The sequence below is a fragment of the Oncorhynchus mykiss genome, chromosome 13 (assembly GCF_057628025.1).
Source record: "Oncorhynchus mykiss isolate SJ-2025 chromosome 13, ASM5762802v1, whole genome shotgun sequence".
Taxonomy (NCBI): domain Eukaryota; kingdom Metazoa; phylum Chordata; class Actinopteri; order Salmoniformes; family Salmonidae; genus Oncorhynchus; species Oncorhynchus mykiss.
The window spans coordinates 82,525,832-82,551,370 of record NC_143034.1 but is presented as its reverse complement, the minus strand read 5'-3'; the positions used below and the strand labels follow the sequence as shown (position 1 = coordinate 82,551,370).

Here is a 25,539-nt window from a genome sequence, read left to right as displayed (position 1 = left end):
TTACTGCTGTAATGTTTTATGTTTCAGACTTACTGCAGTCATGTTTTATATTCAGACTTACTGCAGTATAGTTTTATAATTCAGACTTACTGCAGTCATGTTTTATAATTCAGACTTACTGCAGTCATGTTTTATAATTCAGACTTACTGCAGTCATGTTTTATATTCAGACTTACTGCAGTAATGTTTTATAATTCAGATTTACTGCAGTAATTTTTTATAATTCAGACTTACTCCAGGTCACTGAGTGATGTCATCTGAGGTAAAACAGCAGCCAGACTCTCAGCACCCCCGTCAGATATCACATTACTGTACAGACTGGAGAATAGACAGGATTAGACCGTTCAGATTACAGACTGGAGAATAGACTGGATTAGACCTTCAGATTACAGACTGGAGAATAGACTGGATTAGACCTTCAGATAACAGACTGGAGAATAGACAGGATTAGACCATCAGATTACAGACTGGAGAATAGACGGGATTAGACCATCAGATTACAGACTGGAGAATAGACAGGATTAGACCGTTCAGATTACAGACTGGAGAATAGACAGGATTAGACCATCAGATTACAGACTGGACAATAGACGGGATTAGACCATCAGATTACAGACTGGACAATAGACGGGATTAGACCATCAGATTACAGACTGGACAATAGACGGGATTAGACCATCAGATTACAGACTGGAGAATAGACAGGATGTGTGTGTGTGTGTGTGTGTGTGTGTGTGTGTGTGTGTGTATACCTGAGACAGTGCAGCGAGGGGAGGGTAGACAGAGCAGGAGCCAGACTCTCTATTCCCTGGTCTCCTATACAGTTCTGGGACAGACTGAGAGAAGAGAAGAGAAGAGAAGAGGGGAGGGGAGGGGAGGAGAGGAGGGGAAAGGAGGAAAAAGAGGAGGGAGGAGAGAAGCGGAGGAGAAAGGAGAGGAGGAGAAAGGGGAGGAGAGGAGAGGAGGGGAGGAGAGGAGGAGAAAGGAGAGGAGGGGAGGGAAGAAGAGAGGAGGGGAGGAGAAAGGAAAGAAGGGGAGGAGAGGAGAGGAGGAGAAAGGAGAGGAGGAGGGGAAAAAGGAGAGGAAGGAAGAGAAGAAGAGAGGAGGGGAGGAAAAAGGAGAGGAGGGGAGAGGAGGGGAGAGGAGGAGATACCATAAACATTGTTAACAAAAGCACAGTAACTGACTGAAAATATAGTGCAGATAGATATTATCTAGGGCAGAGGTCACCAACCTTTTCTGGGTCATAATGACCCCAGAGATCTACAGATCGATATTATCTAGCGAGCTCAGTGACGGACAGATTGATCTAGAGAGTAGAGAGCTCAGTGACGGACAGGTTGATCTAGAGAGTAGAGAGCTCAGTGATGGACAGGTTGATGGTTGATCTAGAGACAAGAGAGCTCAGTGATGGACAGGTTGATCTAGAGAGTAGAGAGCTCAGTGATGGACAGGTTGATCTAGAGAGTAGAGAGCTCAGTGATGGACAGGTTGATCTAGAGAGTAGAGAGCTCAGTGACAGACAGGTTGATCTAGAGACAAGTGAGTTCAGTGATAGACAGGTGGATATAGAGAGTAGAGAGCTCAGTGATGAACAGGTTGATCTAGAGAGTAGAGAGCTCAGTGACAGACAGGTTGATCTAGAGACAAGTGAGTTCAGTGATAGACAGGTTGATCTAGAGAGTAGAAAGCTCAGTGATGAACCGGTTGATCTAGAGAGTAGAGAGCTCAGTGATGAACAGGTTGATCTAGAGAGTAGAGAGCTCAGTGATGGACAGGTTGATCTAGACAGTAGAGAGCTCAGTGATGGACAGGTTGATCTAGAGAGTAGAGAGCTTGGTGATGAACAGGTTGATCTAGGCAGTAGAGAGCTCAGTGATGGACAGGTTGATCTTGAGAGAAGAGAGCTCAGTGATGAACAGGTTGATCTAGACTAGAGAGCTCAGTGATGAACAGGTTGATCTAGATAGTAGAGAGCTCAGTGATGAACAGGTTGATCTAGACAGTAGAGAGCTCAGTGATGAACAGGTTGATCTAGATAGTAGAGTGCTCAGTGATGAACAGGTTGATCTAGACAGTAGAGAGCTCAGTGATGAACAGGTTGATCTAGACAGTAGAGAGCCTAGTGATGGACATGTTGATCTAGAGACTAGGACGCTCAGTGATGAACAGGTTGATCTAGAGTCTAGAGAGCTCAGTGATGAACAGGTTGATCTAGACTAGAGAGCTCAGTGATGAACAGGTTGATCTAGATAGTAGAGAGCTCAGTGATGAACAGGTTGATCTAGACAGTAGAGAGCTCAGTGATGAACAGGTTGATCTAGATAGTAGAGAGCTCAGTGATGAACAGGTTGATCTAGACAGTAGAGAGCTCAGTGATGAACAGGTTGATCTAGACAGTAGAGAGCTCAGTGATGAACAGGTTGATCTAGACAGTAGAGAGCCTAGTGATGGACATGTTGATCTAGAGACTAGGACGCTCAGTGATGAACAGGTTGATCTAGATAGTAGAGAGCTCAGTGATGAACAGGTTGATCTAGACAGTAGAGAGCTTAGTGATGAACAGGTTGATCTAGACAGTAGAGAGCTCAGTGATGAACAGGTTGATCTAGACAGTAGAGAGCCTAGTGATGGACATGTTGATCTAGAGACTAGGACGCTCAGTGATGAACAGGTTGATCTAGAGTCTAGAGAGCTCAGTGATGAACAGGTTGATCTAGACTAGAGAGCTCAGTGATGAACAGGTTGATCTAGATAGTAGAGAGCTCAGTGATGAACAGGTTGATCTAGACAGTAGAGAGCTCAGTGATGAACAGGTTGATCTAGATAGTAGAGAGCTCAGTGATGAACAGGTTGATCTAGACAGTAGAGAGCTCAGTGATGAACAGGTTGATCTAGACAGTAGAGAGCTCAGTGATGAACAGGTTGATCTAGATAGTAGAGAGCTCAGTGATGAACAGGTTGATCTAGACAGTAGAGAGCTCAGTGATGAACAGGTTGATCTAGATAGTAGAGAGCTCAGTGATGAACAGGTTGATCTAGATAGTAGAGAGCTCAGTGATGAACAGGTTGATCTAGACAGTAGAGAGCTCAGTGATGAACAGGTTGATCTAGATAGTAGAGAGCTCAGTGATGAACAGGTTGATCTAGACAGTAGAGAGCTCAGTGTGAGGTTTCTTACTTGATAATCTGCAGAGAGGAGAGAGACAGCACAGCTCCAGCCAGCCCCTCAGCCCCACTGTCCCCCAGTTTACTGTTCTCCAGACTGGGTGAGAGAGACAGAGAGATTAGACCGACAGAGAGGTTAGACCGACAGCGAAATAAAGTGAAAGCCGTTGTCCCGTGGTCCATCAGTAGAGCGATACTTACTCCAGGTGATGTAGACTGTGCAGGGCTGGCAGCAGCTCCAGGAGTTTAGGGAGCGCCAGAGGACCATCCACTGGCCCCAACCTGTAAACACACACAAACACACTTTATCAAACCAGTGGTAACTCTTGACTTATTACCTAGTCAGAGTGGTAACTCTTGACTTATTAATTAGTCAAATCAAAGTGTATTGACTTATTACCTAGTCAAATTAAAGTGTATTGACTTATTACCTAGTGATAGTGGTTGAATAATGACACTCACTCAAACTCCAGCTTGTGGAGATCTCTGACTGCCGGTAGACCCTCCCCCAGGACACCATCTGATTGGCTGAAATGATGACGGACACATCACAACGGCTTTGAACATACCAGTATATATATATATATGTGTGTTTACGTATTGTAGATGGCTGTAACAAGAGCTGGGCAGGTTACTGTCTACTGTATTGTATTGTAGATGGTGTGTGTGTGTGTGTGTGTGTGTGTGGTTGTGTGTGTGTGTGTGTGTGTGTGTGTGTGTGTGTGTGTGTGTGTGTGTGTGTGGTTGTGTGTGTGTGTGTGTGTGTGTGTGTGTGTGTGTGTGTGTGTGTGCTGTATTGGCATACCTCTCTGACAGTCTCCTGCTTGTGTGTATGTTGACCAGTGTGGACAGGTGTTGGACGTGGGACACCTGTGTGGCTCTGAAAGGGTTAAGGGTCAACTTGGACACAACCGCTTTTAGAAGCTCCTCCTCCCCACTCTGCTCTAGCTCCTCCCACAGAGTGATGGTGTCAGCGATACACGCCCTGGGACGGACACACACACACAAACACACACACACACAAACACACGTTAGAGTCGTGTTCAAAACACACAGAAAACTAAATGTGCATGACAAAGTTCTACATACAGTAGAGTGAGAACATCAGATCTATACTGTTCTAGATCTATACTGTAACAGATCTATACTGTAACAGATATATACTGTTCTAGATCTATACTGTAACAGATATATACTGTAACAGATATATACTGTTCTAGATCTATACTGTAACAGATATATACTGTTCTAGATCTATACTGTAACAGATCTATACTGTAACAGATATATACTGTTCTAGATCTATACTGTAACAGATATATACTGTTCTAGATCTATACTGTAACAGATCTATACTGTAACAGATATATACTGTAACAGATATATACTGTTCTAGATATATACTGTTCTAGATCTATACTGTAACAGATATATACTGTTCTAGATATATACTGTAACAGATCTATACTGTAACAGATATATACTGTTCTAGATATATACTGTAACAGATCTGTACTGTTCTAGATCTATACTGTAACAGATCTTACTGTTCTAGATCTATACTGTTCTAGATATATACTGTAACAGATATATACTGTTCTCGATCTATACTGTTCTAGATCTATACTGTAACAGATATATACTGTAACAGATATATACTGTTCTAGATATATACTGTAACAGATCTATACTGTTCTAGATCTATACTGTTCTAGATCTATACTGTAACAGATATATACTGTTCTAGATATATACTGTTACAGATCTATACTGTTCTAGATCTATACTGTAACAGATATATACTGTTCTAGATCTATACCGTAACAGATCTATACTGCAACAGAGCTATACTGTTCTAGATCTATACTGTTCTAGAGCTATACTGTTCTAGATCTATACTGTTCTAGATCTATACTGTAACAGATATATACTGTTCTAGATCTATACTGTAACAGATCTATACTGTTCTAGATATATACTGTAACAGATCTATACTGTAACAGATCTATACTGTTCTAGATATATACTGTAACAGATACATACTGTTCTAGATATATCATGTAACAGATCTGTACTGTTCTAGATATATAATGTAACAGATCTATACTGTAACAGATCTATACTGTTCTAGATATATAATGTAACAGATCTATACTGTTCTAGATATATAATGTAACAGATCTATACTGTAACAGATATATACTGTTCTCGATATATAATGTAGCATATCTGTACTGTTCTAGATCTATACTGTAACAGATCTATACTGTTCTAGATATACACTGTAACAGATCTGTAGCAGGTCTATCAGTGTAACAGTACCAGTACCTGTATGAGTGTATGTTGTTGAGACCCGTCAGTAGTTTTAATCCTGTCATCCTCAGTCCTGTGTCCTCCAGCCCCAGACAGAACCTCCTCCTCAGCGTTCTACACTGGTCCAAAAGGTTCCACACTACGAAGGCGTCGGCGGGGCACAGCGGAACCCCTTGGAACGACAGAACCTCGGGAAGGTTCCGTACCAGGTGCCTGACCAAGCGGATGTCGCCTGTCTCGTAAACGCAGTGACACGCCTCCAGGAGCCGAGCGGGGCTCAGGTCGCCATGGTGAAGGTTCTCCAGGTGTGATATCACAGCGGCTCGCTTGGCCGCCACCACTTTCATGGCGCCGGTATCCAGGGTGGCCAGATCCCGGAGTTCCGCATTGTTCCGGAAAAGCAGACCGACAGCGAATCTCTGAGCAAGGTCCAGACACTCTCCCTGAGGCCGTCGCCTCCCCCTGGGCTGCAGAGTAGAGTAGAGTAGAGCCGAGTAGAGTAGAGTAGAACAGAGTAGAATAGAGTAGAACAGAGTTCAGTATAATAGAGTAGAGTAGAACAGAGTAGAGTAGAACAGAGTAGAGTAGAATAGAGTAGAGTAGAACAGAGTAGAGTAGAACAGAGTAGAACAGAGTAGAGTAGAGTAGAACAGAGTAGATCAGAGTAGAACAGAGTAGAATATAGTTGAATAGAGTAGAATAGAATCAAATAGAGTAGAACAGAGTAGAGTACAACAGAGTAGAGTAGAACAGAGAAGAATGGAGTAGAGTAGAACAGAGTAGAATAGAACAGAGTAGAGTAGAATAGAGTAGAATAGAGTAGAACAGAGTAGAGTAGAATAGAGTAGAATAGAACAGAGTAGAACAGAGTAGAGTAGAATAGAGTAGAGTAGAATAGAGTAGAATAGAACAGAGTAGAGTAGAACAGAGTAGAGTAGAACAGAGTAGAACAGAATAGAGTAGAACAGAGTAGAGTAGAATAGAGTAGAACAGAGTAGAGTAGAACAGAGTAGAGTAGAACAGAGTAGAATAGAACAGAGTAGAGTAGAACAGAGTAGAGTAGAATAGAGTAGAACATAGTAGAGTAGAACAGAGTAGAGTAGAATAGAGTATAACAAAGTAGAGTAGAATAGAGTAGAACAGAGTAGAGTAGAACAGAGTAGAGTAGAACAGAACAGAGCAGAACAGAGTAGAGCAGAACAGAGTAGAGTAGAACAGAGTAGAGTAGAACAGAGCAGAACAGAGTAGAGTAGAACAGAGTAGAGTAGAACAGAGTAGAGCAGAACAGAGTAGAGTAGAACAGAGTAGAGTAGAGTAGAGTAGAGCAGAACAGAGTAGAGTAGAACAGAGAAGAACAGAGTAGAGTAGAACAGAGTAGAGTAGAGTAGAGTAGAACAGAGTAGAGCAGAACAGGGTAGAGCAGAACAGGGTAGAGTAGAACAGAGTAGAATATAGTAGAGTAGAACAGAGTAGAGTAGAGTAGAGTAGAACAGAGTAGAGTAGAACAGGGTAGAGCAGAACAGGGTAGAGCAGAACAGAGTAGAGTAGAACAGGGTAGAGTAGAACAGAGCAGAACAGAGTAGAGTAGAACAGAGTAGAGCAGAACAGAGTAGAGTAGAACAGGGTAGAGTAGAACAGAGTAGAATATAGTAGAGTAGAACAGAGTAGAGTAGAGTAGAGTAGAACAGAGTAGAGTAGAACAGGGTAGAGCAGAACAGAGTAGAGTAGAACAGAGTAGAGCAGAACAGAGTAGAGTAGAACAGAGTAGAGCAGAACAGGGTAGAGCAGAACAGGGTAGAGTAGAACAGAGTAGAATATAGTAGAGTAGAACAGAGTAGAGTAGAGTAGAACAGAGTAGAGTAGAACAGGGTAGAGCAGAACAGAGTAGAGTAGAACAGAGTAGAGCAGAACAGAGTAGAGTAGAACAGAGTAGAGCAGAACAGGGTAGAGCAGAACAGGGTAGAGCAGAACAGGGTAGAGTAGAACAGAGCAGAACAGAGTAGAGCAGAACAGAGTAGAGCAGAACAGGGTAGAGCAGAACAGGGTAGAGCAGAACAGAGTAGAGCAGAACAGAGTAGAGCAGAACAGAGTAGAGCAGAACAGGGTAGAGCAGAACAGGGTAGAGTAGAACAGGGTAGAGCAGAACAGGGTAGAGCAGAACAGGGTAGAGCAGAACAGGGTAGAGCAGAACAGGGTAGAGCAGAACAGGGTAGAGTAGAACAGAGTAGAATATAGTAGAGCAGAACAGAGTAGAGTAGAACAGAGTAGAGTAGAACAGAGTAGAATATAGTAGAGCAGAACAGAGTAGAGTAGAACAGAGTAGAGTAGAACAGAGTAGAATATAGTAGAGCAGAACAGAGTAGAGTAGAACAGGGTAGAGCAGAACAGGGTAGAGCAGAACAGGGTAGAGTAGAACAGAGCAGAACAGAGTAGAGCAGAACAGAGTAGAGCAGAACAGGGTAGAGCAGAACAGGGTAGAGCAGAACAGGGTAGAGCAGAACAGGGTAGAGCAGAACAGGGTAGAGCAGAACAGGGTAGAGCAGAACAGGGTAGAGTAGAACAGGAGTACATTTACACGTTAGTCATTTGGCAGACACTCTTATCCAGAGCCACTTCCCGTCAGTACATTCATTTTCAGGAAGCTGTGAGGAACAACCACATATCACAGACATAGGAAAGACACAGACTCCGAGCTAGGAGGTGCTGGTTCAGGTCATAGTCTACAGAGGGACATATGGACAGACAGAGTTTCAATAGAAAACAGTCATTCTACCTGTGGTAGTATCTGGGCCAGCAGAGCACGGTCAGACACACAGCTGGAGACGGACAGGTGGGCCCCGCCCAGAAAGCTTTGCAGGAAAGGGTGGGCCCAGGACAGGATGTTGTCGGAACTCACGCCGCCACCGCCACCGCCACAATCTCTGCCCTGCTCCCCCCTCAGCCAGTGAGAATGGACCAGTCCAGTCCTCAGGCCAAACAACCGCAGCTTGACACAGACGGTATTGTCCAGAGTCAGGGTCAGGAGAGATGAATGACCTTTAACCCCCTGCCAAGCCAGACCGCTCAACTCTGACAGAACACACCTGTTCTCTTCCTCTCTCTCTTTCTCTTTCTCTTCCTCTCCATCCTCCCTCTCTCTCTCTTCCTCCTCCCTCTTCTCCTCGCTCTCTTCCTCTTCCTCCTCCCTCTCTCTCACTTCCTCCTCCCTCTTCTCCTGTCTCTCTTTCTCTCCCTCCTCCCTCTTCATCTGTCTCTCTTTCTCTCCCTCCTCCCTCTCTCTCTCTTCCTCCCTCTTCTCCTCTCTCTCTTTCTCTCCCTCCTCCCTCTCTCTCTCTTCCTCCTCCCTCTTCTCCTCTCTCTCTTTCTCACCCTCCTCCCTCTCTTCCTCCTCCCTCGTCTCTATCCTCCTCTTCTCGTCTTCTAATTGATTTTGGGATTGAGTGTGAGAGCGAGTGCGGATGTGTGTTCGTGTCCAGTTGCGTGTGTGTTTCAGGGTGTGTTTTTGACTGTGTTTAAGGGTGTGAGTGTGTGCCTGGGTTTGAGTTTGGGGTAGGGTTTGACAGTGTGTGTGTTTCCGGGTGTGTCGTCTCATCTTTAGTAGCAACACACTGTAACACAGTCCCGTCAGCGTGGAGGGGAGTGGGTCCGAAACATCCCAGTGTTCTAGAAGCAGACAGACCATGTGACACAGAGCTGGGTTCCAACACATAGACAGAAGGTACGGCTGGCTATGGAGCCTGGTGAGGGCTAGGACTGGGACTGGGACTGGGACTGGGACTGGGGCTAGGACTGGGACTGGGACTGAGGTTGGGACTGGGGCTGGGACTGGGATTGGGACTAGGACTGGGACTGGGACTGAGGCTGAGGCTGAGGCTGAGGCTGAGGCTGGGACTGAGGCTGAGGTTGGGACTGGGACTGAGGTTGTGACTGGGACTGAGGCTGGGACTGGGACTGGGACTGGGACTGGGACTGAAACTGGGACTGAGGCTGGGACTGAGACTGGGACTGAGACTGAGACTGAGACTGGGACTGGGACTGGGACTGAGACTGAGACTGGGGCTGAGGCTAGGACTGAGTCTGGGACTGGTGCTAGGACTGAGTTTGGGACTGGGATTGAGTCTGAGGCTGGGACTGAGGTTGGGGCCTCTAGGGACTGTCCAGAGAAGTATTGTCCCAGGTATCTCTCGATGTCCGGAGGGGAGAAGCCAGAGAGTTCCAGGAGGCTGTCAGCCCGTTTCAGCAGCCCACTGACGGTGCCTCGTGGTCGGGCAGAGAGGAGCAGAGAGCAGCCTGGTAGCAGCTTCCTCTGGAGCAGACCTGAGAACAGCTGTCTAACGCTGTAGTTCTCCCCTTTACTGTCATCCGCTGGAGACTGAAGCAGCCCCTCCAAGTCACGCACCACCTCGAAGCCATCGAATATCACCAGCACACGCTCCGGGACAGAGAGGACCTGATTGAAGACATCCCGTGGGTGGGGGCAGGAGAGGTGTAGGAGGAGGGACCGTAGGCTATAGGTCGGCTCGGGGGGGAGGGTCAGAGCCTTACCGTCCAGTAAGAACACAAAGTCAAACTGAGGCAGGAGGCCGTCGGACCAATCAACGCAGAGCTTCTTGATGAGCGTGCTTTTGCCCATGCCGGCGTTGCCTAGCAACACGATGGAACGTTTGGGTTTCTCCCCGCTCTCAAACACCTGACGACAAACACAGACAATAAATACATTCATTATTAATTACACTTATTATTATTTATAATTATAATTATAATTTATTATTTAATTACTTTTTCCTGACAGACAGAATCATAAACCGAGGAAGAAAAACCTGTAATGACAACGTAACGACAGCCTTCGGACTAAATACTAATAGTGTCTCTGTAGGTGACGACGTAACGATGATGTCACAGGGTCTGACCTGACTCCTGGCCAACGAGCCCCGCCTCCTCTCCGCGTCTCCGATAACGACCAAATCTTTCTCCAGGCACTTGCTGGTGTTCTTCCCTGAGCCAATCAGGATCTGCCTCTGGACCAATCGCACGTCAACATAGTGGGACGCCAGGCTAAGGCCCGCCTCCATCTCCTGTTGAGACAACGTCATTGGTTGGAGAGACAGGTAGAGTTGTCTTTTGAAAAAAGTCCCAACTATCTGTCCCTCTTGGTCTTACCTGGCACATTCCCCTCAGGTGAGCCTTGGCTTGGTGAATGTACTCCTCTGTAACACACACACACACACACACACACACACACACACACACACACACACAGTAACATTCTCAAGTGATTGCCTTTGTTTAAGATGTTTTTTGCATATATAGGGTACAGGGTCAGGAGGAAGAGAGGACAGAGGGACAGAGAGAGGACAGAGAGACAGGGAGAGGACAGAGGGACAGGGAGAGGACAGAGAGACAGGGAGAGGACAGAGAGACAGGACAGAGGGACAGGGAGAGGACAGAGAGACAGGGAGAGGACAGAGGGACAGGGAGAAGACAGAGAGACAGGGAGAGGACAGTTAGATAACAGAGAGACAGGGAGAGGACAGACTCTAACTCACCTGTCCTGGGGGAGAGGGGGGAGGCAGAGGGGGGAGACAGGGCTTGGCTGGCACAGTCAGACAGAGACCCAGGAGGATACGAACACATCGAGTCTGGAGCTACCTCACCGTCAACTACACACACACACACACACACACACACACACAACATGAGTAACAACCACACCCAGTATTCAAACTCATGTTGATTGACTTATTGACTCAGTATCAGTGAGGTCAGTGATGACTGGATGAATGAATGAATGAATGAATGGATGAATGAATGAATGGATGAATGAATGGATGGATGAATGAATGAATGAATGGATGGATGAATGAATGAATGAATAGATGAATGAATGGATGGGTGAATGAATGAATGGACGGATGAATGAATGAATGAATGAATGGATGAATGGATGGATGAATGAATGAATGGATGAATGAATGGATGGATGAATGAATGGATGGATGAATGGATGGATGAATGAATGGATGATTGAATGAATGGATGAATGAATGAATGAATGGATGAATGAATGGATGGATGAATGGATGAATGGATGGATGAATGAATGAATGAATGAATGAATGAATGGATGAATGGATGGATGAATGAATGGATGAATGGATGAATGAATGAATGAATGAATGAATGAATGAATGGATGGATGAATGAATGAATGAATGGATGGATGGATGAATGGATGGTATTCCCCCTCTGAAGGAAGCTGCTCTCAGTCATGCAGGAAGTAAATCCCCCTGTCTCATCAATGACTCTGAGTAGAACCCTATTCCCTATATAGTGCACTACTTTAGACCAGGGCCCTATAGAACCCTATTCCCTATATATAGTGCACTACACTAGACCAGAGCACTATAGAACCCTATTCCCTATATATAGTGCACTACACTAGACCAGAGCCCTATAGAACCCTATTCCCTATATATAGTGCACTACTCTAGACCAGAGCCCTATAGAACCCTATTCCCTATATATAGTGCACTACACTAGACCAGAGCACTATAGAACCCTATTCCCTATATATAGTGCACTACTCTTGACCAGAGCCCTATAGAACCCTATTATCTCTATATATATATTGCACTACTCTAGACCAGAGCCCTATAGAACCCTATTCCCTATATATAGTGCACTACTCTAGACCAGAGCCCTATAGAACCCTATTATCTCTATATATATATTGCACTACTCTAGACCAGAGCCCTATATAACCCTATTCCCTATATATAGTGCACTACTCTTGACCAGAGCCCTATAGAACCCTATTATCTCTATATATATATTGCACTACTCTTGACCAGAGCCCTATAGAACCCTATTCCCTATATATAGTGCACTACTCTAGACCAGAGCCCTATAGAACCCTATTCCCTATATAGTGCACTACTCTTGACCAGAGCCCTATAGAACCCTATTCCCTATATATAGTGCACTACTCTTGACCAGAGCCCTATAGAACCCTATTCCCTATATTTAGTGCACTACTCTAGACCAGAGCCCTATAGAACCCTATTCCCTATATATAGTGCACTAGTAGCGCTCTGGTCTATAGTAGTGCACTATGTAGGGAATAGGGCTCTGGTCTAAAGTAGTGCACTAGATAGGGAATATGACTCTGGTCTATAGTAGTGCACTATATGGGGAATAGGGCTCTGGTCCATAGTAGTAAACTATATAGGGAATAGGGCTCTGGTCTATAGTAGTGCACTATGTAGGGAATAGGGCTCTGGTCTAAAGTAGTGCACTAGATAGGGAATAGGGCTCTGGTCTAAAGTAGTGCACTATATAGGGAATAGGGCTCTGGTCTATAGTAGTGCACTATATAGGGAATAGGGCTCTGGTCTATAGTAGTGCTGTATATAGGGAATAGGGCTCTGGTCTAAAGTAGTGCACTATATAGGGAATAGGGCTCTGGTCTAAAGTAGTGCACTAGATAGGGAATAGGGTGCCATATGGGAGTTACTCTATCAGTCACAACACAGTACAAAGTTGGGTCAAATTGAGGTGTTGATGTTGGTCAGCACTCACCTGGAGAGAGAGGTAGGATGTCGAGGGTTCTAGGAGACAGCGAGGGAGAAGACACTGCAAGGACACAGTACGTCAGGTAACACACGCAGGCACACAGACTCACGGAAACACAGAGTCACGGAAACACAGAGTCACGGACACACAACACAGAGTCACGGACACACAGAGTCACAGACACACAACACAGAGTCACGGACACACAACATAGAGTCACGGACACACAACACAGAGTCACGGACACACAGAGTCACGGACACACAGAGTCACGGACACACAACACAGAGTCACGGACACACAGAGTCACAGAGTCACGAACACACAGAGTCACAGAGTCACGGACACATAACACAGAGTCACGGACACACAGAGTCACAGAGTCACGGACACACAGAGTCACAGAGTCACGGACACACAACACAGAGTCACGGACACACAGAGTCACAGAGTCACGGACACACAACACAGAGTCACGGACAGACAACACAGAGTCACGGACACAGAGACTCACGGACACACAGAGTCACGGACACACATACTCACGGACACACAGACTCACGGACACACAGAGTCACGGACACACAGAGTCACAGACTCACAGAGTCACGGACACACAGAGTCACAGAGTCACAGACACACAGAGTCACAGAGTCACAGACACACAGAGTCACAGAGTCACGGACACACAGAGTCACGGACACACAACACAGAGTCCCAGACACACAGAGTCACGGACACACAGAGTCACGGACACACAGAGTCACAGACACACAGAGTCCCGGACACACAGAGTCACGGACACACAGAGTCACGGACACACAGACTCACAGAGTCATGGACACACAGAGTCACAGAAACACAGACTCACGGACATACATGTTCCACTGTTGGAGCTAGAAACAGAAGCATTTTGCTCCCCTGTTGGAGCTAAAAACAGAAGCATTTTGCTCCACTGTTGGAGCTAGAAACAGAAGCATTTTGCTCCCCTGTTGGAGCTAAAAACAGAAGCATTTTGCTCCACTGTTGGAGCTAGAAACAGGAGCATTTTGCTCCACTGTTGGAGCTAGAAACAGAAGCATTTTGCTCCACTGTTGGAGCTAGAAACAGGAGCATTTTGCTCAACTGTTGGAGCTAGAAACAGAAGCATTTTGCTCCACTGTTGGAGCTAGAAACAGAAGCATTTTGCTCCACTGTTGGAGCTAGAAACAGGAGCATTTTGCTCCACTGTTGGAGCTAGAAACAGAAGCTTTTTGCTCCACTGTTGGAGCTAGAAACAGGAGCATTTTGCTCCACTGTTGGAGCTAGAAACAGGAGCATTTTGCTCCACTGTTGGAGCTAGAAACAGGAGCATTTTGCTCCACTGTTGGAGCTAGAAACAGAAGCATTTTGCTCCCCTGTTGGAGCTAGAAACAGGAGCATTTTGCTCCACTGTTGGAGCTAGAAACAGAAGCTTTTTGCTCCACTGTTGGAGCTAGAAACAGGAGCATTTTGCTCCACTGTTGGAGCTAGAAACAGGAGCATTTTGCTCCACTGTTGGAGCTAGAAACAGGAGCATTTTGCTCCACTGTTGGAGCTAGAAACAGAAGCATTTTGCTCAACTGTTGGAGCTAGAAACAGAAGCATTTTGCTCCACTGTTGGAGCTAGAAACAGAAGCATTTTGCTCCACTGTTGGAGCTAGAAACAGAAGCATTTTGCTCCCCTGTTGGAGCTAAAAACAGAAGCATTTTGCTCCACTGTTGGAGCTAGAAACAGGAGCATTTTGCTCCACTGTTGGAGCTAGAAACAGGAGCATTTTGCTCCACTGTTGGAGCTAGAAACAGAAGCATTTTGCTCCCCTGTTGGAGCTAAAAACAGAAGCATTTTGCTCCACTGTTGGAGCTAGAAAAAGGGGCATTTTGCTCCACTGCAGGAGCTAGAAACAGGAGCATTTTGCTCCACTGTTGGAGCTAGAAACAGGAGCATTTTGCTCCACTGTTGGAGCTAGAAACAGGAGCATTTTGCTCCACTGTTGGAGCTAGAAACAGAAGCATTTTGCTCAACTGTTGGAGCTAGAAACAGAAGCATTTTGCTCCACTGTTGGAGCTAGAAACAGAAGCATTTTGCTCCACTGTTGGAGCTAGAAACAGAAGCATTTTGCTCCCCTGTTGGAGCTAAAAACAGAAGCATTTTGCTCCACTGTTGGAGCTAGAAACAGGAGCATTTTGCTCCACTGTTGGAGCTAGAAACAGGAGCATTTTGCTCCACTGTTGGAGCTAGAAACAGAAGCATTTTGCTCCCCTGTTGGAGCTAAAAACAGAAGCATTTTGCTCCACTGTTGGAGCTAGAAACAGGAGCATTTTGCTCCACTGTTGGAGCTAGAAACAGAAGCATTTTGCTAAACGTTGTACGCTACCAATGAACTTTGATTTGACTCACAGACACACACACACTCACTCAGTATGTAGGTGGGAGATCTTGAGAAGCCGAAAACAGGGGCTTGAACCAGCTGCAGCTCTGAGCCATCTGTAAGGACACAGAGCACAGGTTACTCTCTCACACACAGAACACAGGTTACTCTCTCACACACAGAGCACAGGTTACTCTCTCACACACAGAACACAGGTTACTCTCTCACACACAGAGCACAGGTTACTCTCTCACACACAGAACACAGGTTACTCTCTCACACACAGAGCACAGGTTACTCTCTCACACACAGAGCACAGGTTACTCTCTCACACACAGAGCACAGGTTACTCTCTCACGCACAGAGCACAGGTTACTCTCTCACGCACAGAGCACAGGTTACTCTCTCACACACAGAGCACAGGTTACTCTCTCACACACAGCGCACAGGTTACTCCCTCACACACAGAGCACAGGTTACTCTCTCACGCACAGAGCACAGGTTACTCTCTCACACACAGAGCACAGGTTACTCTCTCACACACAGAGCACAGGTCCCTCCCTCCCTCCCTCTTTCTCTCTCCCTCTCCCTCTCCCTCTCCCTCTCCCTCTCCCTCTCCCTCTCCCTCTCTCTCTCTCTCTCTCTCTCTCTCTCTCTCTCTCTCTCTCTCTCTCTCTCTCTCTCTCTCTCTCTCTCTCTCTCTCTCTCTCCCTCCCTCCCTCCCTTTCTCTCTCTCTCTCCCTCCCTCCCTCCCTCCCTACAGATGGACTATATGAAACATCTCCATTGAAAGTACTTTATGAGTCCAGCATTAACTCTTCATTGTGAGGAAACCAGCCCATAACATCATCATCATCACACTTACTGCTACACGAAGAGACGAAAGTAGCAGTCCCAAACCCAGGAATGTAAAGGAGAGAAGGAGCGATCTGGACAAGTCTGGGAGGAGGAGGAGAGAGAGTCACGGCCGAGAGGGGAGGAGAGCCAGCACAGCCTACAGAGAACACAAAAAAAAAATATTCAGTTTGATTAATTCAGTTCCATTTTAAAAACAAGCCAAGAACATCAATACCTAAACTAAAGGTTAGACTTTATCACTTCTGAACCCCACGTTCCTCTATACCAGTCTCTCAGCCACACTACCTCACTGTAGAGGAACTGAACCCCACGTTCCTATATACCAGTCTCTCAGCCACACTACCTCACTGTAGAGGAACTGAACCCCACGTTCCTATATACCAGTCTCTCAGCCACACTACCTCACTGTAGAGGAACTGAACCCCACGTTCCTATATACCAGTCTCTCAGCCACACTACCTCACTGTAGAGGAACTGAACCCCACGTTCCTATATACCAGTCTCTCAGCCACACTACCTCACTGTAGAGGAACTGAACCCCACGTTCCTCTATACCAGTCTCTCAGCCACACTACCTCACTGTAGAGGAACTGAACCCCACGTTCCTCTATACCAGTCTCTCAGCCACACTACCTCAATGTAGAGGAACTGAACCCCACGTTCCTATATACCAGTCTCTCAGCCACACTACCTCACTGTAGAGGAACTGAACCCCACGCTCCTCTATACCAGTCTCTCAGCCACACTACCTCACTGTAGAGGAACTGAACCCCACGTTCCTTTATACCAGTCTCTCAGCCACACTACCTCACTGTAGAGGAACTGAACCCCACGTTCCTATATACCAGTCTCTCAGCCACACTACCTCACTGTAGAGGAACTGAACCCCACGTTCCTATATACCAGTCTCTCAGCCACACTACCTCACTGTAGAGGAACTGAACCCCACGTTCCTTTATACCAGTCTCTCAGCCACACTACCTCACTGTAGAGGAACTGAACCCCACGTTCCTCTATACCAGTCTCTCAGCCACACTACCTCACTGTAGAGGAACTGAACCCCACGTTCCTCTATACCAGTCTCTCAGCCACACTACCTCACTGTAGAGGAACTGAACCCCACGTTCCTATATACCAGTCTCTCAGCCACACTACCTCACTGTAGAGGAACTGAACCCCACGTTCCTCTATACCAGTCTCTCAGCCACACTACCTCACTGTAGAGGAACTGAACCCCACGCTCCTCTATACCAGTCTCTCAGCCACACTACCTCACTGTAGAGGAACTGAACCCCACGTTCCTATATACCAGTCTCTCAGCCACACTACCTCACTGTAGAGGAACTGAACCCCACGTTCCTCTATACCAGTCTCTCAGCCACACTACCTCACTGTAGAGGAACTGAACCCCACGTTCCTATATACCAGTCTCTCAGCCACACTACCTCACTGTAGAGGAACTGAACCCCACGTTCCTCTATACCAGTCTCTCAGCCACACTACCTCACTGTAGAGGAACTGAACCCCACGTTTCTTTATACCAGTCTCTCAGCCACACTACCTCACTGTAGAGGAACTGAACCCCACGTTCCTTTATACCAGTCTCTCAGCCACACTACCTCACTGTAGAGGAACTGAACCCCACGTTCCTCTATACCAGTCTCTCAGCCACACTACCTCACTGTAGAGGAACTGAACCCCACGTTCCTATATACCAGTCTCTCAGCCTCACTGTAGAGGAACTGAACCCCACGTTCCTCTATACCAGTCTCTCAGCCACACTACCTCACTGTAGAGGAACTGAACCCCACGTTCCTATATACCAGTCTCTCAGCCACACTACCTCACTGTAGAGGAACTGAACCCCACGTTCCTCTATACCAGTCTCTCAGCCACACTACCTCACTGTAGAGGAACTGAACCCCACGTTCCTATATACCAGTCTCTCAGCCACACTACCTCACTGTAGAGGAACTGAACCCCACGTTCCTCTATACCAGTCTCTCAGCCACACTACCTCACTGTAGAGGAACTGAACCCCACGTTTCTTTATACCAGTCTCTCAGCCACACTACCTCACTGTAGAGGAACTGAACCCCACGTTCCTTTATACCAGTCTCTCAGCCACACTACCTCACTGTAGAGGAACTGAACCCCACGTTCCTCTATACCAGTCTCTCAGCCACACTACCTCACTGTAGAGGAACTGAACCCCACGTTCCTATATACCAGTCTCTCAGCCTCACTGTAGAGGAACTGAACCCCACGCTCCTCTATACCAGTCTCTCAGCCACACTACCTCACTGTAGAGGAACTGAACCCCACGTTCCTTTATACCAGTCTCTCAGCCACACTACCTCACTGTAGAGGAACTGAACCCCACGTTCCTATATACCAGTCTCTCAGCCACACTACCTCACTGTAGAGGAACTGAACCCCACGTTCCTATATACCAGTCTCTCAGCCACACTACCTCACTGTAGAGGAACTGAACCCCACGTTCCTTTATACCAGTCTCTCAGCCACACTACCTCACTGTAGAGGAACTGAACCCCACGTTCCTCTATACCAGTCTCTCAGCCACACTACCTCACTGTAGAGGAACTGAACCCCACGTTCCTCTATACCAGTCTCTCAGCCACACTACCTCACTGTAGAGGAACTGAACCCCACGTTCCTATATACCAGTCTCTCAGCCACACTACCTCACTGTAGAGGAACTGAACCCCACGTTCCTCTATACCAGTCTCTCAGCCACACTACCTCACTGTAGAGGAACTGAACCCCACGCTCCTCTATACCAGTCTCTCAGCCACACTACCTCACTGTAGAGGAACTGAACCCCACGTTCCTATATACCAGTCTCTCAGCCACACTACCTCACTGTAGAGGAACTGAACCCCACGTTCCTCTATACCAGTCTCTCAGCCACACTACCTCACTGTAGAGGAACTGAACCCCACGTTCCTATATACCAGTCTCTCAGCCACACTACCTCACTGTAGAGGAACTGAACCCCACGTTCCTCTATACCAGTCTCTCAGCCACACTACCTCACTGTAGAGGAACTGAACCCCACGTTTCTTTATACCAGTCTCTCAGCCACACTACCTCACTGTAGAGGAACTGAACCCCACGTTCCTTTATACCAGTCTCTCAGCCACACTACCTCACTGTAGAGGAACTGAACCCCACGTTCCTCTATACCAGTCTCTCAGCCACACTACCTCACTGTAGAGGAACTGAACCCCACGTTCCTATATACCAGTCTCTCAGCCTCACTGTAGAGGAACTGAACCCCACGTTCCTCTATACCAGTCTCTCAGCCACACTACCTCACTGTAGAGGAACTGAACCCCACGTTCCTATATACCAGTCTCTCAGCCACACTACCTCACTGTAGAGGAACTGAAGTAAAGACAGTCGGGGCCCGCGGCGAGGGTCCCCAGTCCGGGGCCCGTGTCGAGGGTCCCCGCACCAGAGGCGCCACCAAAATGGGGTGAGCCAGAGGTGGATCGGGGTCTACGTCCCGCACCAGAGACGCCACTGCGGATAGATGCCCACCCAGACCCTCCCCTGTAGGTTCAGGTTTTGCGGCCGGAGTCCGCACCTTTGGGGTGGGGTTACTGTCACGTCCTGAGACTTTTTATTTTGGTTTGGTCAGGGTGTTGGAGTGTACACTACAGGGATAAGAGAGAGTGAAAGAGTGCACACTACAGGGATAAGGGAGAGTGATGGAGTGTACACTACAGGGATAAGAGAGAGTGATGGAGTGTACACTACAGGGATAAGAGAGAGTGATGGAGTGTACACTACAGGGATAAGAGAGAGTGAAGGAGTGTACACTACAGGGATAAGAGAGAGTGGTGGAGTGTACACTACAGGGATAAGAGAGAGTGATGGAGTGTGCACTACAGGGATAAGAGAGAGTGATGGAGTGTACACTACAGGGATAAGAGAGAGTGATGGAGTGTACACTACAGGGATAAGAGAGAGTGATTGAGTGTACACTTCAGGGATAAGAGAGAGTGATGGAGTGTACACTTCAGGGATAAGGGAGAGTGAAAGAGTGTACACTTCAGGGATAAGGGAGAAGGTAGAAACAGAGTTGGTTCTTACCTCTGATGGGAGAGTCTGTCTGAGTCTCTCTCTTCCTCTGTCCGTCCACAGGCTCTGTCGATCTCCTCTTCCTCTGTCCGTCACCAGCCTCTGTCGCTCTCCTCTTCGCTCTCTTCCTCTGTCTGTCACCAGGCTCTGTCGATCTCCTCTTCCTCTGTCCGTCACCAGCCTCTGTCGATCCCCTCTTCCTCTGTCCGTCACCAAGCTCTGTCTCTCTCTTCCTCTGTCCGTCACCAGCCTCTGTCGATCCCCTCTTCCTCTGTCCGTCACCAAGCTCTGTCAGGGACAACATCACAGAGGACACTGTTGTTTCAATCAACCAATCAACCAACTGTTACTGACGTCATACCTCTATATGGGGCCGTTGTGAGTGCAGGCTTCTGCTACGGCCAAGAAACAACAGCTTATTTAAGTCTTTAATAAGCCAAGCAGAAACAACAGCTTATTTAAGTCTTTAATAAGTCAAGCAGAAACAACAGCTTATTTAAGTCTTTAATAAGCCAAGCAGAAACAACAGCTTATTTAAGTCTTTAATAAGTCAAGCAGAAACAACAGCTTATTTAAGTCTTTAATAAGTTAAGCAGAAACAACAGCTTATTTAAGTCTTTAATAAGTCAAGCAGAAACAACAGCTTATTTAAGTCTTTAATAAGTCAAGCAGAAACAACAGCTTATTTAAGTCTTTAATAAGCCAAGCAGAAACAGCTTATTTAAGTCTCTATTTTTTGTTTTATTTCACCTTTATTTAACCAGGTAGGTAAGTAGAGAACAAGTTCTCATTTACAATTGCGACCTGGCCAAGATAAAGCAAAGCAGTTCGACACATACAACGACACAGAGTTACACATGGAGTAAAACAAACATACAGTCAATAATACAGTATAAACAAGTCTATATACGATGTGAGCAAATGAGGTGAGATAAGGGAGGTAAAGGCAAAAAAAGGCCATGGTGGCCAAGTAAATACAATATAGCAAGTAAAACACTGGAATGGTAGATTTGCAGTGGAAGAATGTGTAAAGTAGAAATAAAAATAATGGGGTGCAAAGGAGCAAAATAAATTAATTAATTAAATACAGTTGGGAAAGAGGTAGTTGATAGGGCTAAATTATAGGTGGGATATGTACAGGTGCAGTAATCTGTGAGCTGCTCTGACAGTTGGTGCTTAAAGCTAGTGAGGGAGATAAGTGTTTCCAGTTTCAGAGATTTTTGTAGTTCGTTCCAGTCATTGGCAGCAGACAACTGGAAGGAGAGGCAGCCAAAGAAAGAATTGGTTTTGGGGGTGACAAGAGAGATATACCTGCTGGAGCGTGTGCTACAGGTGGGAGATGCTATGGTGACCAGCGAGCTGAGATAAGGGGGGACTTTACCTAGCAGGGTCTTGTAGATTACCTGGAGCCAGTGGGTTTGGTGACGAGTATGAAGCGAGGGCCAGCCAACGAGAGCGTACAGGTCGCAGTGGTGGGTAGTATATGGGGCTTTGGTGACAAAACGGATGGCACTGTGATAGACTGCATCCAGTTTGTTGAGTAGGGTATTGGAGGCTATTTTGTAAATGACATCGCCGAAGTCAAGGATCAGTAGGATAGTCAGTTTTACGAGGGTATGTTTGGCAGCATGAGTGAAGGAGGCTTTGTTGCGAAATAGGCAGCCGATTCTAGATTTAATTTAGGATTGGAGATGCTTAAAGTGAGTCTGGAAGGAGTTTACAGTCTAACCAGACACCCAGGTATTCGTAGTTGTCCACGTATTCTAAGTCAGAACCGTCCAGAGTAGTGATGTTGGACAGGCGGGTAGGTGCGGGCAGCGATCGGTTGAAGAGCACACATCAGAGACTCACCAGCAGCAAGAGCGACATCATTGATGTATACAGAGAAGAGAGTCGGTCCAAGAATTGAACCCTGTGGTACCGCCATAGAGACTGCCAGAGGTCCGGACAACAGGCCCTCCAATTTGACACACTGAACTCTGTCTGAGAAGTAGTTGGTGAACCAGGCGAAGCAATCATTTGAGAAACCAAGGCTATCGAGTCTGCCGATGAGGATGTGGTGATTGACAGAGTCGAAAGCCTTGGCCAGATCAATGAATACGGCTGCACAGTATTGTTTCTTATCGATGGCGGTTAAGATATCGTTTAGGACCTTGAGCGTGGCTGAGGTGCACCCATGACCAGCTCTGAAACAAGATTGCATAGCGGAGAAGGTATGGTGGGATTCAAGATGGTCAGTGACCTGTTTGTTGACTTGGCTTTCGAAGACCTTAGATAGGCAGGGCAGGATGGATATAGGTCTGTAACAGTTTGGGTCCAGGGTGTCCCCCCCTTTGAAGAGGGGGATGACTGCGGCAGCTTTCCAATCTTTGGGGATCTCAGACAATATGAAAGAGAGGTTGACCAGGCTAGTAATAGGGGTGGCAACAATTTCAGCAGATAATTTCAGAAAGAAAGGGTCCAGATTGTCTAGCTCGGCTGATTTGTAGGGGTCCAGATGTTGCAGCTCTTTCAGAACATCAGCTGAACGGATTTGGGAGAAGGAGAAATGGGGAAGGCTTGGGCGAGTTGCTGTGGGGGGTGCAGTGCTGTTGACCGGGGTAGGAGTAGCCAGGTGGAAAGCATGGCCAGCCGTAGAAAAATGCTTATTGAAATTCTCAATTATGGTGGATTTGTCAGTGGTGACAGTGTTTCCTATCTTCAGTGCAGTGGGCAGCTGGGAGGAGGGGTTCTTATTCTCCATGGACTTTACAGTGTCCCAGAACTTTTTTGAGTTAGTGTTGCAGGAAGCAAATTTCTGCTTGAAAAAGCTAGCCTTGGCTTCTCTAACTGCCTGTGTATATTGGTTTCTAACTTCCCTGAACAGCTGCATATCACGGGGGCTGTTCGATGCGAATGCAGAACGCCACAGGATGTTTTTTGTGCTGGTTAAGGGCAGTCAGGTCTGGAGAGAACCAAAGGCTATATCTGTTCCTGGTTCTAACTTTCTTGAATGAGGCATGCTTATTTAAGATGGTGAGGAAGGCATTTAAAAATAAAAATCATAATAATAAGTCAAGCAGCAACAACAGTTTATTAAAGTCTTTAATACGCCAAGCCATTTATATCTGAATGAGGCGCGTTTACCTCTCTGTGTCTCGCAGTTCTGTTTCTGGTCGCCTGGCTCGGCCACAGCTGTCGGCATGGCAACCTCACCTACACACCACACCAGACAGAGGAAGTGAGAGAGTTGACTCTGGGACCTGGCATCACCGGGTACAGAAACACAACCACTAGAACAGACAGACGGCGTCACCGGGTATAGAAACACAACCGCTAGAACAGACAGGTGCTGTCACCAGGTATAGAAACAAAACCACTAGAACAGACAGATGGTATCATTGAAACACAACCACTAGAACAGACAGATGGCATCACCGGGTGTAGAAACAAAACCACTAGAACAGACAGATGGTATCATAGAAACACAACCGCTAGAACAGACAGATGGCATCACCGGGTATAGAAACAAAACCACTAGAACAGACAGATGGCATCATAGAAACACAACCGCTAGAACAGACAGATGGCATCACCGGGTATAGAAACACAACCACTAGAACAGACAGATGGCGTCACCGGTTATAGAAAGACAACCACTAGAACAGACAGACGGCATCATAGAAACACAACCACTAGAACAGACAGAAGGCATCATAGAAACACAACCACTAGAACAGACAGACGGCATCACCGGGTATAGAAACACAACCACTAGAACAGACAGACGGCATCATAGAAACACAACCACTAGAACAGACAGACGGCATCATAGAAACACACCCACTAGAACAGACAGACAGCATCATAGAAACACAACCACTAGAACAGACAGACGGTATCATAGAAACACAACCACTAGAACAGACAGACGGCATCATAGAAACACAACCACTAGAACAGACAGACGGCATCATAGAAACACATCCACTAGAAAAGACAGACGGCATCACCAGGTATAGAAACACAACCACTAGAACAGACAGATGGTATCATAGAAACACAACCGCTAGAACAGACAGATGGCATCACCGGGTATAGAAACAAAACCACTAGAACAGACAGATGGTATCATAGAAACACAACCGCTAGAACAGACAGATGGCATCACCGGGTATAGAAACAAAACCACTAGAACAGACAGATGGTATCATAGAAACACAACCACTAGAACAGACAGATGGCATCACCGGGTATAGAAACACAACCACTAGAACAGACAGATGGCGTCACCGGTTATAGAAAGACAACCACTAGAACAGACAGACGACATCATAGAAACACAACCACTAGAACAGACAGATGGCATCATAGAAACACAACCACTAGAACAGACAGACGGCATCATAGAAACACAGCCACTAGAACAGACAGACGGCATCATAGAAACACACCCACTAGAACAGACAGACGGCATCACCAGGTATAGAAACACACCCACTAGAACAGACAGACGGCATCATAGAAACACAACGACTAGAAGCACCTGTTCTAAACTCCTCACCAGTCTGTATGTCCACATTAAAGTTGGGTGACTCTGGGACCTCACCAGGTATAGAAACACAACGACTAGAAGCACCTGTTCTAAACTCCTTACCAGTCTGTATGTCCACATCAAAGTGGAGTGACTCTGGGACCTCACCAGGTATAGAAACACAACGTCTAGAAGCACCTGTTCTAAACTCCTCACCAGTCTGTATGTCCACATTAAAGTTGGGTGACTCTGGGACCTCACCAGGTATAGAAACACAACGACTAGAAGCACCTGTTCTAAACTCCTTACCAGTCTGTATGTCCACATTAAAGTGGAGTGACTCTGGGACCTCACCAGGTATAGAAACACAACAACTAGAAGCACCTGTTCTAAACTCCTTACCAGTCTGTATGTCCACATTAAAGTGGAGTGACTCTGGGACCTCACCAGGTATAGAAACACAACAACTAGAAGCACCTGTTCTAAACTCCTCACCTGTCTGTATGTCCACATTAAAGTGGAGTGACTCTGGGACCTCACCAGGTATAGAAACACAATGACTAGAAGCACCTGTTTCTAAACTCCTTACCCGTCTGTCTGTATGTCTACATTAAAGTG

The 25,539-nt window shown here is 46.5% G+C and overlaps 1 protein-coding gene across 1 annotated transcript in view; it reads right to left on the bottom strand.

Annotated features, from left to right (window-relative positions):
* ciita (class II, major histocompatibility complex, transactivator) overlaps positions 1-25,539 on the bottom strand; it is a 51,877-nt gene that overhangs the window by 5,166 nt on the left and 21,172 nt on the right. Inside the window, exons 5-20 of the mRNA XM_090194489.1 lie at positions 23,535-23,603; positions 20,421-20,696; positions 16,309-16,437; positions 15,491-15,559; positions 13,060-13,113; positions 11,028-11,141; positions 10,642-10,688; positions 10,392-10,556; positions 8,255-10,171; positions 5,497-5,948; positions 3,974-4,153; positions 3,631-3,696; positions 3,370-3,450; positions 3,182-3,265; positions 753-836; positions 235-318 (exon numbers count right to left, since the gene is read on the bottom strand). Coding sequence (XP_090050615.1) covers positions 235-318; positions 753-836; positions 3,182-3,265; positions 3,370-3,450; positions 3,631-3,696; positions 3,974-4,153; positions 5,497-5,948; positions 8,255-10,171; positions 10,392-10,556; positions 10,642-10,688; positions 11,028-11,141; positions 13,060-13,113; positions 15,491-15,559; positions 16,309-16,437; positions 20,421-20,696; positions 23,535-23,603 — 3,871 coding nt within the window. The remainder of the gene's footprint in view (positions 1-234; positions 319-752; positions 837-3,181; positions 3,266-3,369; positions 3,451-3,630; positions 3,697-3,973; positions 4,154-5,496; positions 5,949-8,254; positions 10,172-10,391; positions 10,557-10,641; positions 10,689-11,027; positions 11,142-13,059; positions 13,114-15,490; positions 15,560-16,308; positions 16,438-20,420; positions 20,697-23,534; positions 23,604-25,539) is intronic.